This window comes from Mauremys mutica, chromosome 8, assembly GCF_020497125.1.
Source record: "Mauremys mutica isolate MM-2020 ecotype Southern chromosome 8, ASM2049712v1, whole genome shotgun sequence".
NCBI classification, from domain to species: domain Eukaryota; kingdom Metazoa; phylum Chordata; order Testudines; family Geoemydidae; genus Mauremys; species Mauremys mutica.
The window spans coordinates 16,720,664-16,734,460 of record NC_059079.1 but is presented as its reverse complement, the minus strand read 5'-3'; the positions used below and the strand labels follow the sequence as shown (position 1 = coordinate 16,734,460).

Below are 13,797 nucleotides of genomic sequence, written 5' to 3'. Positions count from 1 at the left end.
CGCAATTTGCAGCGCTGCAGAGGGTGTGTTTTCACACCCTGCTGCAGCGCTGCAAATTTGTAAGTGTAGCCAAGCCCTCAGGCAGCAGCAGAGACCCAAAAACAAACAAACAAACCCAAATACAATACAGTAATGTGTTAAATGTAAACTACTGAAAAAAAGGGAAAGTTTCAAAAAAAGATTTGACACGGTAAGGCAACTGTTTCTGTCCTTGTTTCATTTAAATTAAGATGGTTAAAAGCAGCATTTTTTCTCCTGCATAGTAAAGTTTCAAAGTTGTATTGTCAGCGTTCAGTTGTAAACTTTTGAAAGAACAACTATCATGTTTTGTTCAGAGTTTTGACCATTTCAGAGTTACAAACAACCTCCATTCCCGAGGTGTTCGTAACTCTGCGGTTCTACTGTACGGACAGATAAATGTTATGGCTTTGCATGCTGTAGAGTTTTCTTATGCTGTCTGTCACATATTACTTGCAACCAAGTCTTTGGTTGCCACATGGAAAAAGTTAATATTGATTTATTTTAAAAAAATTGACGTTACCCGACAGAAAGAAGTCCATCTGGGAGTGCGTTTGGAAGTCAAGAGAATCTAAGATGGAGAAAGGATATGACTCACTGGCGTCAAAACACAGAAAAGCTTGACAAGTAACTCTATCTTATCCTTCTACATCAATAACTGCATGGTCACGTTACAAACTCAAGCCCTGACTCTGCTTCCATTGAAGCCAAAGGCAACAGTCCAGTTGTCCTCAGTGTGAGCAGGATCAGGCCGTAAGCTTGGACAGGCTGATTATATGGGAACAGTTTTAATGCTGATAAACACAGCATCACTTCCCATTTCTTTCTCAGCATTTCAGAATGAGACTTAAGACTAGTAAACTCCATTATCTTCTTAGATTCCTGTAGTGAGTTGTAATGTAAAGAAAAGAACCATTAGCTATATTTACAGATAGCGTATATGTCTCATGTCATCTTTCCCTTATTCCATGAGAGTCTCTTATTCTGGAGTTGTCCAAGCATGCTTTCTTTTCCTGTCCTAATCCATCCCTTTGATTGTTTTTCCACATGTGCTGTGTTTTTAGAAGCCACAAACCACTCAGGTACTGTAGCATCGGTGTGTGGCTTTTTTGTGTAATTTTCGTTTTGTACATCTGCATATTCAACCATTGCAGCTCTGTTTGTGATGCTTGGCAGAGGGTTTTTAGTGTGTGTGTGTGTAACTGGTTGAAATAATCCCTTTTGCTTGACACACCCATTACTTTTTAAGTTTGCTTTGTTTTTTGCTAGAAGGCTCAGGAATGGTGTGTGAGTTTTGCTGCGCATGTTTCCCATTTTCTAAAATTACAACCCCACAGGCTTCCTTTCTCCCTTAGTGGTACTCTGAAGGCCCAGCAAAAGGACTGGCCTGTATCATAAGGTAATAATAAAAGATATACCAATCTCCTAGAACTGGAAGGGACCTTGAAAGGTCATTGAGTTCAGCCCCCTGCCTTCACTAGCAGGACCAATTTTTGCCCCAGATCCCTAAGTGGTCCCCTCAAGGATTGAGCTCACAACCCTGGGTTTAGCAGGCCAATGCTCAAACCACTGAGCTATCCCTTCCTTCCAAACATCGTGAACATCAAACAGCTCAAGTGAAGCTCTGAGGGAACTGGGAAATGGCAGAGCCCAAATAGAAGGAAGGCCAAGCCACCCACAGTGCATCTACTCCTTCCTCCCACATGACTGGACCCTGTTTCCCTCCTTTGTTTGTGGTCCCGTGGATTTCTGCTGTGCATGGATCCCTGTGCTTTGATCTTGGCACAACCATATTCTCCACCTCATCCCCTCCATGTTGCAGAGCACCCATCCTATCAACAACGCACGTTGGGGTACATAGTTCTTCTTCCGTGACATCTCCAGAGCACTTGCCACCAGCACAACAGAAATGCAGTATTTTTGCTGTTTGGCCCTAGCATATCTGTGTAACAAGCTTTGAATAGAATCCCAGGAGATTCACTGTTGCATTTTGCAGACATGTATCAACCCAAGAGTTTTAGAAATTAGAGTTAATATGATGTGTGTGTGTGTACATGTGCGCGTGCATACATACACATGCACAGATAGGCACACAGTACACAATGAATTAATGTTACATATGTGCAGTGTATCTTATACTTCTTCAGACAGTGTTTGAATACATGCCAAAATGAGCTACACTGACGCAAGTCAGCCATGCTAACCCTCTCCAAAAACCAGAGAACTCTCCCCACGTCTCAGGAAAAGCTTGAGTAAATAGCCTTTGTAACATATTCTGAAAGCCATCAAACTTAGATCTAGGAGATAGTCAAGGACCCTTCACTAAGAACACCCAGCCACCAGCCCTCAAACATAGGAATTTTTGGCTCACCTGTCAAGAGTACAAGGAGATAGGCAGACTCCTGCGTGCAAAGGGCTTTAGGTCACAACCAGCACCTTGAACTGCATGCTGAAATGGATGGGAAACCAGCACAGTCTGTGGAGCAAAGGTGTGAAATGGTCCAGGTGTGAAACTCCCCTGTATAAGCAAGAAGCCTTACTCTGCAATGGCTGAGGATTCCAAGCTGTCTCTGAAGTGGAGTACACATTGGTTGTCCATTGGCATGGATGGCTGTAGTGAAGTCTGTGTCCAAAAGGAAAGGCTGTAACCATCTAGCAAAAGGGAACTTAAATTCTACGGTGATGGGTCCCTTAAAAATACTTTGCATGAAGATGGAAAAAAGCTCTCTTGGCTACTGCTGCAATCTGGCTATCCAGAAGCAGCCAGGCATCCAACAACAAAAGACAGACATAGCTCGTGAAAATGAAAGGGCTAATGCCACCTCTACCATCCCTGCCAATTGCTTTTCCCCAACTCAGGGCTCTAACCTTTTGTTTTGTCAGCCAGGTAACTTTTATCCAAACCTCCAGTCATGTCCAGACATTGGCAAAGCTGAACTGCACTGTCAGATCCAATGAAATAGAGACATGGGAGCAAATTCCTCCTCGTGTGATTCCATAGCAGCGGATATAAAAAAACACCAGATATGAATTTGGCTTATAGAGCTGTGTGTCATCATCTTGCTGATGGTACCGTACCCCAAACAATCTAACCCCTGCTAGTGGCCTCACATACCTGTTGAACAGCTGGAGTCTCTAATGGAACTACCATTGTAGACAAAAGAAAATTTAATTTTCTCTCTTAAAAGAAAAATCTGCTAAAACAACTCCATAAACCCGCACTCCAAGTCATCCTTGCGCATTCTATTCTGAGCCAAATCTGGCCTCTCTTCTGCACAGCTCCCGCTGGTTGCAATGAGAGTTGTGAGCACATACTCCATCTACGGGTAGAATTTCGCACTTTGAGTTTAACATTAGAATAATCACTTTATAACAAATGAATGTAGAGGATTATTCAATAGAAAGAATTCTGTACAGCCAAGTGAAGTGATCCCACCCAGCCCTTCTTTTTGCAGTTGATATCCTTTAAAAAGAGGTACAGTCTATGCCTCAATCCAGAGCCTTCATAGTCTAGAGATTTAGGACTAGAGTATTCTCTTATAGTACGACCTCCGTGGTGGGCAGGGTGTGGGGCAGGCATGCTGCAGCAGGAGCTCCAGGAGAAAATTTGGTTGAGTCAGCTAGAATTGCTCCCAGGGCCCTGGAGGAGCCAGTTCTGTAGTGGGTGCTATGGCACTTTGAAAGGACGGTGTGCGGGTTTTGCCTGCATCCAGCCAGCTCAATTGTGTGTCCCTCCCATACTGTAACTTTTCCCTACACAAGGATGCAAGGGGAGCACTCTCCCCACCTACCTTCCTGCTCAGTCAAGCAGGGCAAGCCACAATCACATACTTAAAATTACTAATGGATATTTGCCAAATCCAACTAATTTTACTGAAGTTTAAATAATGCCACTGAAGACATGGGACTACCAGTGTGAGTAGGACTGGGACCACAGTCAGCTTTTCCAGGAAAGCAAGTGCATTGTATTTAATAGCACAATCATATGATTTTCTCTGGAAAGCTGATGTTTAAAAACCTTTAATATAATGTAGAGGCAAAAGAATAAATACCAGATATACATACTACGTACAATATACTGGACCCAACCTAGCTACTGGGTAGTGGCAAACTAGTGCAAACAGGGCAAAAAGACTAGCTCATAGAGCACCATCTTGTGCTCATATCCTGTAAAATAAAGTTAAAGGTGTTTTATTTCTTTTGTTTCATGCCTTACAATGCTATTAAACCACCTTTGAAGCAGGACTTTGATGCTTACACTGTTATTAGAGGTTACTGGTAGAGTAATGAAAGGAAAAAGAAATTATCATGACCTCGCCTGAGGGTGATAAACCTAAATCGCATAGAATATTTTATACATTAATAAAAAAAAACCAATTCTCCCTCCCTCTGTACTCTTACATATATTAATGCATGTAGATATTCTTGTGGTGTTGTCCATAACTAACTGTGTGCATTTATAGCAAGGTTTTTCCCACTGGTGAGCCTTGAGAATGTGCCATACTGATTTTTAAACTAACTATAACTTGAATGCTTTCTTTTCTTCTGTTAGATCAAGGGCAGAGATAGAACATGAAGCGCTTATTGATGGAAATCTTGCAACTGAAGCAAATCTGATTATTTTGGATACATTAGAAATAGTTGTCCAGGTAAGGAAGAGGGGGATTTTGCAGATGTCTGAATAACATTTTGCTAGCAGGTTAAGTGGTTCAGATTCTTAAACTGTGCCCTCCTGCTGTTCGTATTTAAACTTTGCTGCTGCAGCAGAAAGAGGGATCCAGGAGGAGAGATCCTAGAGTAGATAAAAGATCACAGTGATCTTTTTCCCCAGCCATATAACAGTCTGTTTCGTAAATCACAAACGTTCCTCCAACCTTCTGTAAAGGTGCTTGTCGCCCTCATTAGAGTAATGCCGGAAATATTTGCTTGTGTGTTTTGTGTAACTAATGCCTGGCAGAATATGTCATAATTCCATGGTCCTGCCCTCCTCTGACAAATTTCTGCTAGTTCCTTCCCAGGTTTGCCATTCTGCCCCAGGGCTCAGCAGGAGGAATTGTGCTTCCCAGAGGCACATGGGGACGGTACCACCGGAACTATCCCATAAAGAGGTGCAGTGAGCTCCCCTCTGCAACTATGGCCCTGTTGTTCTTTGTCTCTTAGGTTGTTTAAGTGTTAGCGGGGAGCAATCCTGGCCCCATTGAAGTCCATGGCAAATCCTCTGTTGACTTCAGTGGAGCCAGAATTTCACACAGAGAATCCAGTTGTGGCTGGCTCTTGTGTTGGGTGAATCTTCCACCTTCCAAACCCACACAGGAGCCAGCCAAAGTGTGTCTTTAGAACAGTATTTGTAATAGAGCTTAGTGCATACGTAATGCTTCAAGGGCCGGATCCTCAGAAGGTGTAAATCGGTTTCAGTAGGACTCCTGATTCCCACCCATTGAGGATTTGGCTCAGAAACTTGCGAGGTTCACTCATTTGTAATAGGTCAGTGCAGATTATTCGGGACAGTAGCACCACCTGATCGGCCGAAGGGTTAACTTTGTTCACGTGACTGTTGATTTAATTTTAACGACAGACTGTGTCTGTGACGGAATCCAAAGAGAGCATTCTCGGTGGGGTGCTGAAAGTTCTTCTCCACAGCATGGCCTGCAATCAAAGTGCACTTTATCTGCAACACTGCTTCGCCACGCAGAGAGCTCTGGTTTCAAAGGTGAGTGTCCTGCAGGAGGCTGTCACATGTAGTGGGGTTTTCTCTTCAGTATTCGGGTCATGTCACTGCCAGGCTGTTGGTCTGTAGTTCCTAACGTTAGTGTTTGCGCTGTGTGGTTTGATGAATGGAAGGAGGCTGTTTGTTCTTCATGTTTGCTACCTGCAGTCATACACTTCAGGTCTGACTACTGTGCACAAAATGAATTTGTTTTGCTGGGCTGCTTGTTAAAATTATATCACACACTGAGCTGATGGGCAAGTTAGAGCCCCTCTTACTCATTGAGACCTACTTAGAGCTACTTACCCCCACCCTACCAGTGCCTAAGGAGCCCGTGTTGCTCTAATGCGCACCAAGGACCCTCTATCCTAATGTAACGTCACCTTTCTTCTCCTTCTTCCAGCTCCTTGTCATGTAATTTACGCCCTCTTGACATGTAGATGTTAATATCTTAATGGAGTCCAACCTAGTGTACAGAATTTGACCCTCAGACCTTCGAGTTTGATCCATGAGTCTCATGAAGTTTGAGTAAGAAAGGCTAGGCGTCTAACCTGGCTTAACATAGAAACTGAGGGAACTGGAAGAAAATGTAATTTACACCGATATGAACTCCTTGTAATGTAACTTAGGGCTCGTCTCCGTGAACAGTTAGACCGCAGCAAGCCAGGGTGTAATCTAACCCCCCACTAGCCAGTTGTCTGTCTGTCCACATGCATCTGACTGACACATGTTAACAGTTCGTTTGAGCGCTTTGATCTAGTCTTCTTTGTAACGGGACTAGCCCAGAGCACTCTAACGAACTGCTAACGCACACAGATAGACCGCAGCAGACTAGTGCACGGTAGAGTCACACCCCAGCTTGCCGCGGTTTAATTGTCCGCGTAGATGAATCCTTAGATTACCTCTGAAGTTGGTCCATTAGTTGATGCTGGCAGCCTCAGCAGAATTACTTTTCTCATGTGCTTTCGCTACAGTTCCCTGAGCTGCTGTTCGAAGAGGAGACCGAGCAGTGTGCTGATCTCTGCCTGAGGCTTCTGCGACATTGCAGCAGCAGCATTAGTACCATACGGTCCCATGCGAGTGCCTCTCTTTACCTCCTTATGAGGCAGAACTTCGAGATTGGAAATGTAAGTATATGGCTGCTGCTGTTCTTTTATTAGCATCATTTGGAGATGGCTTATATTCCGGTAGTACCTAGAAGCCCCATTGGTGATCAGGGACCCACGATGTGAGGCGCTGTATTGGTGAGAGACAGTCTCTGCCCCAAAGAACTTACAATCAAAATAGGCAAGACGTGCAAAGAACAGGAGGGGAAAACAAAGGCACCGAGCAGTGAAGTGACTTTGCTGTGTGCCACACGTCAGGTCAGCGGCAGAGCAGAGATTAGAACCCCAACCTCCTGCATTCTAGTTTGGTGCCCTGACCCCCTAGACCAAGCTGCCTCCTCTGTCATTTTATAGGGACTTATTAAAAAAAAATGGACAAGGACCTCCACTGAAATGTAGAATTTTTCTCAAACTGAAAGACTTGTTGTTTACTACCCACTGTTTTTGTAGGGCCAGGTCGGGCTGTTAGGCACAGGCCCCTTGCAGGAGATGGTGTGGGGCCACATTAGGCCAGGAGTGCACAGTGATGCACAACACTCCTGGGAAATGCCACCACTGCACTACCTCCTAGGAGAGCGCAACAGGCATTCTCCTCTGCGGCCCTGCCGGCTCCTTACGCCTCTGTACCCTTACCGGGGCAGCATCCCTGAGGCCACTGCAGGAACTGCCCTCTGCCCGCCTTGCGCATCCCTGTAAGAGAGCCACAACCTGCCCCCTCGGCTGTCCCATCACCAGGCTTAAGTGTGTCCTCTGTGAAAGGTCTGCATGAATCTAGACTAATTAGGTGCTGTTGGTTCTGTATTCTTTATGAATCTAATTGGATCTCAGCCTGATTCTCCCCATATGCACTTTACATTACAAATAGAGCTCCCAATGTTCACTTTACTATTAAATGTTTTAACAGCGCCACTGCAGCAATCTCACAAAGCATACCCCAAACACCTTGTGTTTCATTACAGAGTTCCTGTAGCTGCGATTAGATCTTCTTTCATCTTGTGATGAAATCTTTGCTGTTCGTGAACAGCAGAGACTGAAGCGTGCACAGGCTCCTGGGCTCAGATGCTCTTAAATTGAGAGCAAAAAGGGGAAGGGAACTGAGCTCACTTAGTCGCTATCACAGGGCTCTGTCCAGTGAAACTACAATGCCTCTGTGCCCTCTTGCTGAGGATTTGGCCTGTGGGCTGAAACAGCACAGAATGGGGTACCTGAAATAGAAGGTCATGCACACACGGGGTAATCTCTTCCTCTAAAGGGACTGGGGCCAACGGGTCATTTCATACACCACGCTCAAGAGAGGAGCAAGAAGAGGCAGGGAAATCTAACAGCTCTTCTCTGGAGAACACTCGTCTGGAGCGAAGTACCCCTGCCATATGCCAGCCAAAGACACACAACAAACAAAGTGGCAGAGACACCAAAAAAAATGCATTGTTCAGAGGCAGGGAAGGAACTGAGGCTGCTCAGTTGGCCAGCCCCATTAAGAAAGGGAAGATGTTACTAAATGTTTGGTTTTTATCCCGCATCTATGGCTGGTGGGAGGATGCAAACAGCACTGCGCCAGCGTTGCAATGGACAGTTATGATTCTTATGGCGTGATTGCATTGTAGTAACTTTTCTGTTGCAGAACTTTGCCAGAGTGAAAATGCAGGTGACCATGTCCCTCTCATCCCTGGTGGGAACATCCCAGAATTTCAATGAGGAATTCTTGAGACGTTCTCTGAAGACTATTTTGACGTACGCTGAAGAAGATCTGGAACTCCGGGAGACGACATTCCCAGATCAGGTTAGAGAAATACCACCGGGCCAAGAGTTACGTTTAGCTGGAAAGAGTGGCTGGATTTTCATGAAGCCTTTGGTCGTGGCTCATTCTGGGTTTTTAAAACAGGCTGATTTAGATTAAGCCACGTATAGCAGGGCTGTCGGATACATTTCCTGGAGAGGGATCCATGAGCTGCTCTGTAAAACTCAAGCCCTTGATTAGCTCCCACTGATAACAAGGAGCAAATGTACAAAGATTCAGAATAGGCAGCGGCCCTAATGTGTTTAGTGTATAGTGAGGTTCCTGATGGCAATTCATTTCATCGGCTTCTGTATTACAGGTCCAGGATCTTGTGTTCAACCTCCATATGATCCTATCTGATACAGTTAAAATGAAGGAACACCAGGAAGATCCAGAAATGCTGATAGACTTGATGTACAGGTAGAGTTTACATGCCTATTGCGGAAGATGTACAGTGGATGCAATCAGCTGTGGTATTTGAATGCTGTATTTCCCATCTTAGGAACTTGAAATACCCTGTCATAGTGATTTCTTTAAAAGTAGCAATCACCGTTTTTACATTTAAAACTGCTTTCCTTGTGTTACCATGATCCCCATGGTGCTGAGCATGTCAATATCACTTAATGCAAAGGTCAAATGGTGCTCACCTCTCCTCCAGTTTGAGATATTTCAGTGGCACCACTTTTCCTGCAAATACAGGAGGCCATTGAGACTCACCCACAGGCCTCAGAGTTTGACCAAACCTCTTCCTCCCATGCTCAAGATTAGTGCTTCCAAAATAGCATCGAAACACCGAATTCTTATAAAAAGCTGTTAGCAATGCAGCCTTCCTCAGCAGTGAAATATCTGAAGAACATCTCGTGCGTGGGGCAGACTGGGAGAGAGATCGGTCCCAGAAGGGAAAATGTCGGGTAACATTTTCCATTCCAGATTCTGTCCCGTGTACTAGTGCCAGGCATCTGGGATACAGGACCAGTCTAGCTGCACAGAAGTAAAAGACAACTAGTCTTTTCAGAGGGACCAGGCGCAGGCCATAGCGAGCAGTAGGCAAAAGGAAAGGAGCGATAAGCAGGACAGAAAGAGGCAGCTAAAATGGCTGCTATTAGTCTATTTTGAAACTATCAGGCCAGGTCCTGGAGCCTGGTGAACGAGTCTGATCAGCCTGCAGTGAGACATGGCCCAAATGTCTAAGATTTTGGGAGTGTGATTGCTGTTAAGAGAGCTGCATAAGGGCACCTTTTCCCCTGATGCACTGTAGCAGGTTGGTGCACGGAAGGCACATCTTGGGTCAGGTGACAAGTGGTGAACTTGGGGGGGGTCCCACCCCACAAACCACCACAGAAATTAGCACTGTTCAGCCCAGTGGGCAGTGTCTGCTCAGGGGGGGGCCCAGACTGAATCAGCCTGGGTATTTCAGGTTATGCTCCAAGTGCATTGGCAGAGGAGTGGGGGAAGTTCACACAGTGTCTGCCCACACTATGCCCGCTCCAGCCCAAAGCCAGTAGGGCGTAATCCTGCAAGGGGCTGTGCGTTGTGGCCTTGATCTAGCAAAACACGGAAGCTCAGGCTTAACTTTGAAGCCAGTGGGACTACTCTGTACTTAAGCACTTTGCTGGATCAGAGCTAGAGTGCTCAGCACCTCCCAGGATCAAGCCCTTTGCTGTTATGTCCCAAGAACATTACATTCACTGTCAAAATGTTTTTAAAATGAGTTCTTCTATTTAAACACCACCCTGTTTCTTCCTATGCTGCTGCTATAGCATATATTTACACCAGTGTTTGTACAGCACCTAGCACAGTGGGGGCCCCAGCTTGGTTAGCCTCTAGGTGCTGCTGCAATACAAAAGTTAAATGATAACAACACCAAGAGTTTCCTAGCTTGGAAGTCCAGGGAATTATTTTGTATATGACTCTAGTTCATAGCTGTTTATCTCAAGCCTAGAACTATGGAGGGGTACTTGTAAAATATACATATAAGTAAATAAACACTAATTGCGAGACGTTTATTTTCAACTAGAATTGCGAAGGGCTATCAGACTTCCCCAGATCTGCGACTGACCTGGTTACAGAACATGGCTGGAAAGCATTCTGAAAGGAGCAATCATGCTGAATCTGCCCAGTGTTTGGTCCACTCGGCAGCCCTCGTGGCTGAATATTTAAGCATGCTTGAGGATCGAAAATACCTTCCTGTAGGGTGTGTAACATTTCAGGTAGGAATGTGCTTCCGTCCCCCCCCAAAATTGTACATTTTGCTTTTCTACCACCTAATACCGAGATACGAAGCAATAATAAAAGTCCTAAGTACAAATCAAAGTTGGCCGTGTTAAGAAGCATTTTCAAGAAGCAGTCCTGAAAACAGCTTCATCTAATACGATTTTGCTGTTCCAGACAGGGTATAACTCTTCTGAAACAGTTGTTTAAAACTGTTCTTGTGATTAGGTTGTGACTAAGAGCATCAGGCTGCAATCCAGGAGAGCATGTAAGGTCATGCTTAGTTTTGAGCATGTGAGTAGTCCCACTGGCTTAAAGTTAAGCATATGCATAAGCGCTCTGCTGGATCAGGGCCTGTGGCGAAATGAAAAATACTTGAAATTTGCCTCTTTCAAAGAGGATGTGGCCTGAGTAAAAACTGAATAAAGCTTTTTGACGCAGTATCAGATTAACTGTTTCTTTTGGAGTATTAAATGTAGTTGCTCAAATAAAACTTTTCAACTCTATCTAAATTGTCTCTCCTTAGAACATATCTTCTAATGTTTTGGAAGAATCCGCAGTTTCTGATGATGTTGTCTCACCAGATGAAGAAGGTATCTGTTCTGGGAAGTATTTTACAGAAGCAGGTCTGGTGGGATTGCTGGAACAGGCTGCAGCGTCTTTCTCCATGGTAGAAGATTTTAATCTCTCTCTATATCTACTTCAGCAACTCTCATAGTGCTGGGCAGTATTCAGGAAAATGTTTTGTAAATGAAACTGTACAATTCTGCCATATCGCTTGGTTTATTTTTATGGCACTGGTCGCATTTTTTCTTCTGGGCAGCTTAAGTTAGCCCTTGTAATCAACCATAGCCTATCACTGAGTGGTTTTGTGGGTTTGTTTCCATTTCAGCATTTCAGGTAATTGAGTTTTAGTTAGTTGGGAAGCTCTAATTCAAGTTCTAATTTACCATTAGTGAAAGATGAATATTATCTCTACATTAATAGTTAAAGACCACGTAGTTCCTTCCACCCCTTTGAGTAGAGGGGTCTGGCACACACAGCTGGTGAGTGGTATCTTTGTGGCCTCCCTGTCCTCATACCACAGATGCCCCTCCACGGATTGCTAGGCCGGGTTTGTGATCTGTGGCTAGGGAGAGCGCAGGCTGGTGCTGGGTGCGGGCAGAGGTTGGGATGGTAATGGAATGGTAGCAATGTACCCATCAGAGACAGGCTTTTAAGGACAAGGTAATTATTTACCACAACATGACTTGGAATTCCCTGTGGCGGGGCAACAGACAACAGACCCTGGCAGCACATTTTCTGCAATCGACTGGCAAAGCCATGAGGGAGCAGGGAGGCATAATGCCTCTGCAGATCCTTCTAAATCCATCTGTGATGGGTGGAACCTTAGTCAGATCACCTTGGGTGAGAGGGCAAATGGTGCTACTTGGCAGACACGCTTCAGGGAGACACTTCGCAAGTCCCATCTCCTGGAGTTTGAGAATGCAATATACAAGTTACATAGACCCAAGTCACACTAAACCTAATGGGCCATACTGTGCACTCAGACATAGATACTGTTCCCATTGACTTATTTAATATTTGGTTCAGCCTCTCCCCTCTTCACTAATAAATACGTTTATTAAAAATAAATAGAAATGTGTTACTATATGTGCTTTTGGGTCTATGAATTACTGAGGATTTGATACCTCTTGTAAAAAATTCCTCATTAAATTACAATAAATGTAGGCATATAAGCAACTACTTCAATTTTGTAATCGTAGTTACTGAAGTACTGTGAGCATGCATTATATACCAGATATATTTCTTTTCTTTTCCTGTTAAATTGATAGAAAGATCCATCTGATACATATTATTTTTGTAGGCTGGCATGTATGAAGCAGTTAACGAGGTTTACAAAGTCCTTATTCCTATTCATGAAGCTAACAGAGATGCCAAGAAACTGTCCACAATTCATGGTAAACTCCAAGAAGCATTCAGCAAAATTGTTCATCAGGTAATGATTTTAATCTGCAGCTGCAGTATGAACTGTGAAGATATTTGAAATGTTTTAGTGTTGTTTTCCACCAAAGCTAACTTTTAATCAGATTATACGAATAACATCAAAATGATGGTCCACAGTAAATGCAAGGATTGCTAATGAACATTGACTCTCGGGACCTTTATAATCATACAAGGATGTCAAGTCTGCACATACAAACTTTTCATGTAAATAACAAAAATGATGAGGAGTTAATAAGAAATCTGTCAGTTGCATTGTGCTTTCTAGTTATAGATGTATAATTTCAGGTGTTATTTTAAAATATGTTTGCATGCTAGGAAAAAAATGTTTGTTACATTTAGCTCGCTAAATAACATTAAGAAATGTTTGGGTTTTATTTAGCTCTTCATAGGCTGCCTGAGCTATTTTGAACTTCATCAAAATCCTTTTTTCTTTAAACAAAAATGTAAAAGAAAATCAAAATATCCTTGTTTCCCTGCCTCTGAAATTAGATTTCATTCTGAATACACACCTATTATTTAAAAAAAAACCCTTAAAATTGTATCCACCAGTATAACTAAAAGTCAGACAACATTATCCATGTCATTGAAAAAGCAAACACTTAGGAATGAGGTAACTGGGCTGTGTTATTGTGCAATCTCCTGCTCTTTTCCGTGCAATATTAGCTGATCCTGCTCCGACTGAAGGCAGTGATGTAAGATCAGGCAATAGGCTGCTAATCACTGAGCTCACTTCCGATTGGGCTTATTGTAAAAACTGTGGCCCCCGTGTAAACACATGCTTAACTTTAAGCTAAAGTTTAATCACGTGCTTAAAAGTTGTCCTGAACTGGGAAGATTTCCTGAACTGAGGCTTATGCTCGGTGGGATTTGAAGGCACCACATAGGAGACACTCAGCATCTTACAGGGTCAGAGCAGCTATATGGGACCCATCCTGTGAGGTGCTGAGCACTTCTTGGAAGATGCTGAAAGG

At 43.8% G+C, this 13,797-nt stretch overlaps 1 protein-coding gene across 4 annotated transcripts in view; it reads left to right on the top strand.

Annotated features, from left to right (window-relative positions):
* Positions 1-13,797, top strand: part of DOCK7 (dedicator of cytokinesis 7) — a 144,806-nt gene that overhangs the window by 108,354 nt on the left and 22,655 nt on the right. For all 4 annotated transcript variants that reach the window (XM_045026751.1, XM_045026750.1, XM_045026749.1 and 1 more), the window contains 9 exons: positions 549-645; positions 4,571-4,667; positions 5,594-5,728; positions 6,700-6,852; positions 8,453-8,611; positions 8,928-9,028; positions 10,626-10,818; positions 11,346-11,489; positions 12,687-12,818. In XM_045026751.1, the coding sequence (XP_044882686.1) occupies positions 549-645; positions 4,571-4,667; positions 5,594-5,728; positions 6,700-6,852; positions 8,453-8,611; positions 8,928-9,028; positions 10,626-10,818; positions 11,346-11,489; positions 12,687-12,818 (1,211 nt within the window). The remainder of the gene's footprint in view (positions 1-548; positions 646-4,570; positions 4,668-5,593; positions 5,729-6,699; positions 6,853-8,452; positions 8,612-8,927; positions 9,029-10,625; positions 10,819-11,345; positions 11,490-12,686; positions 12,819-13,797) is intronic.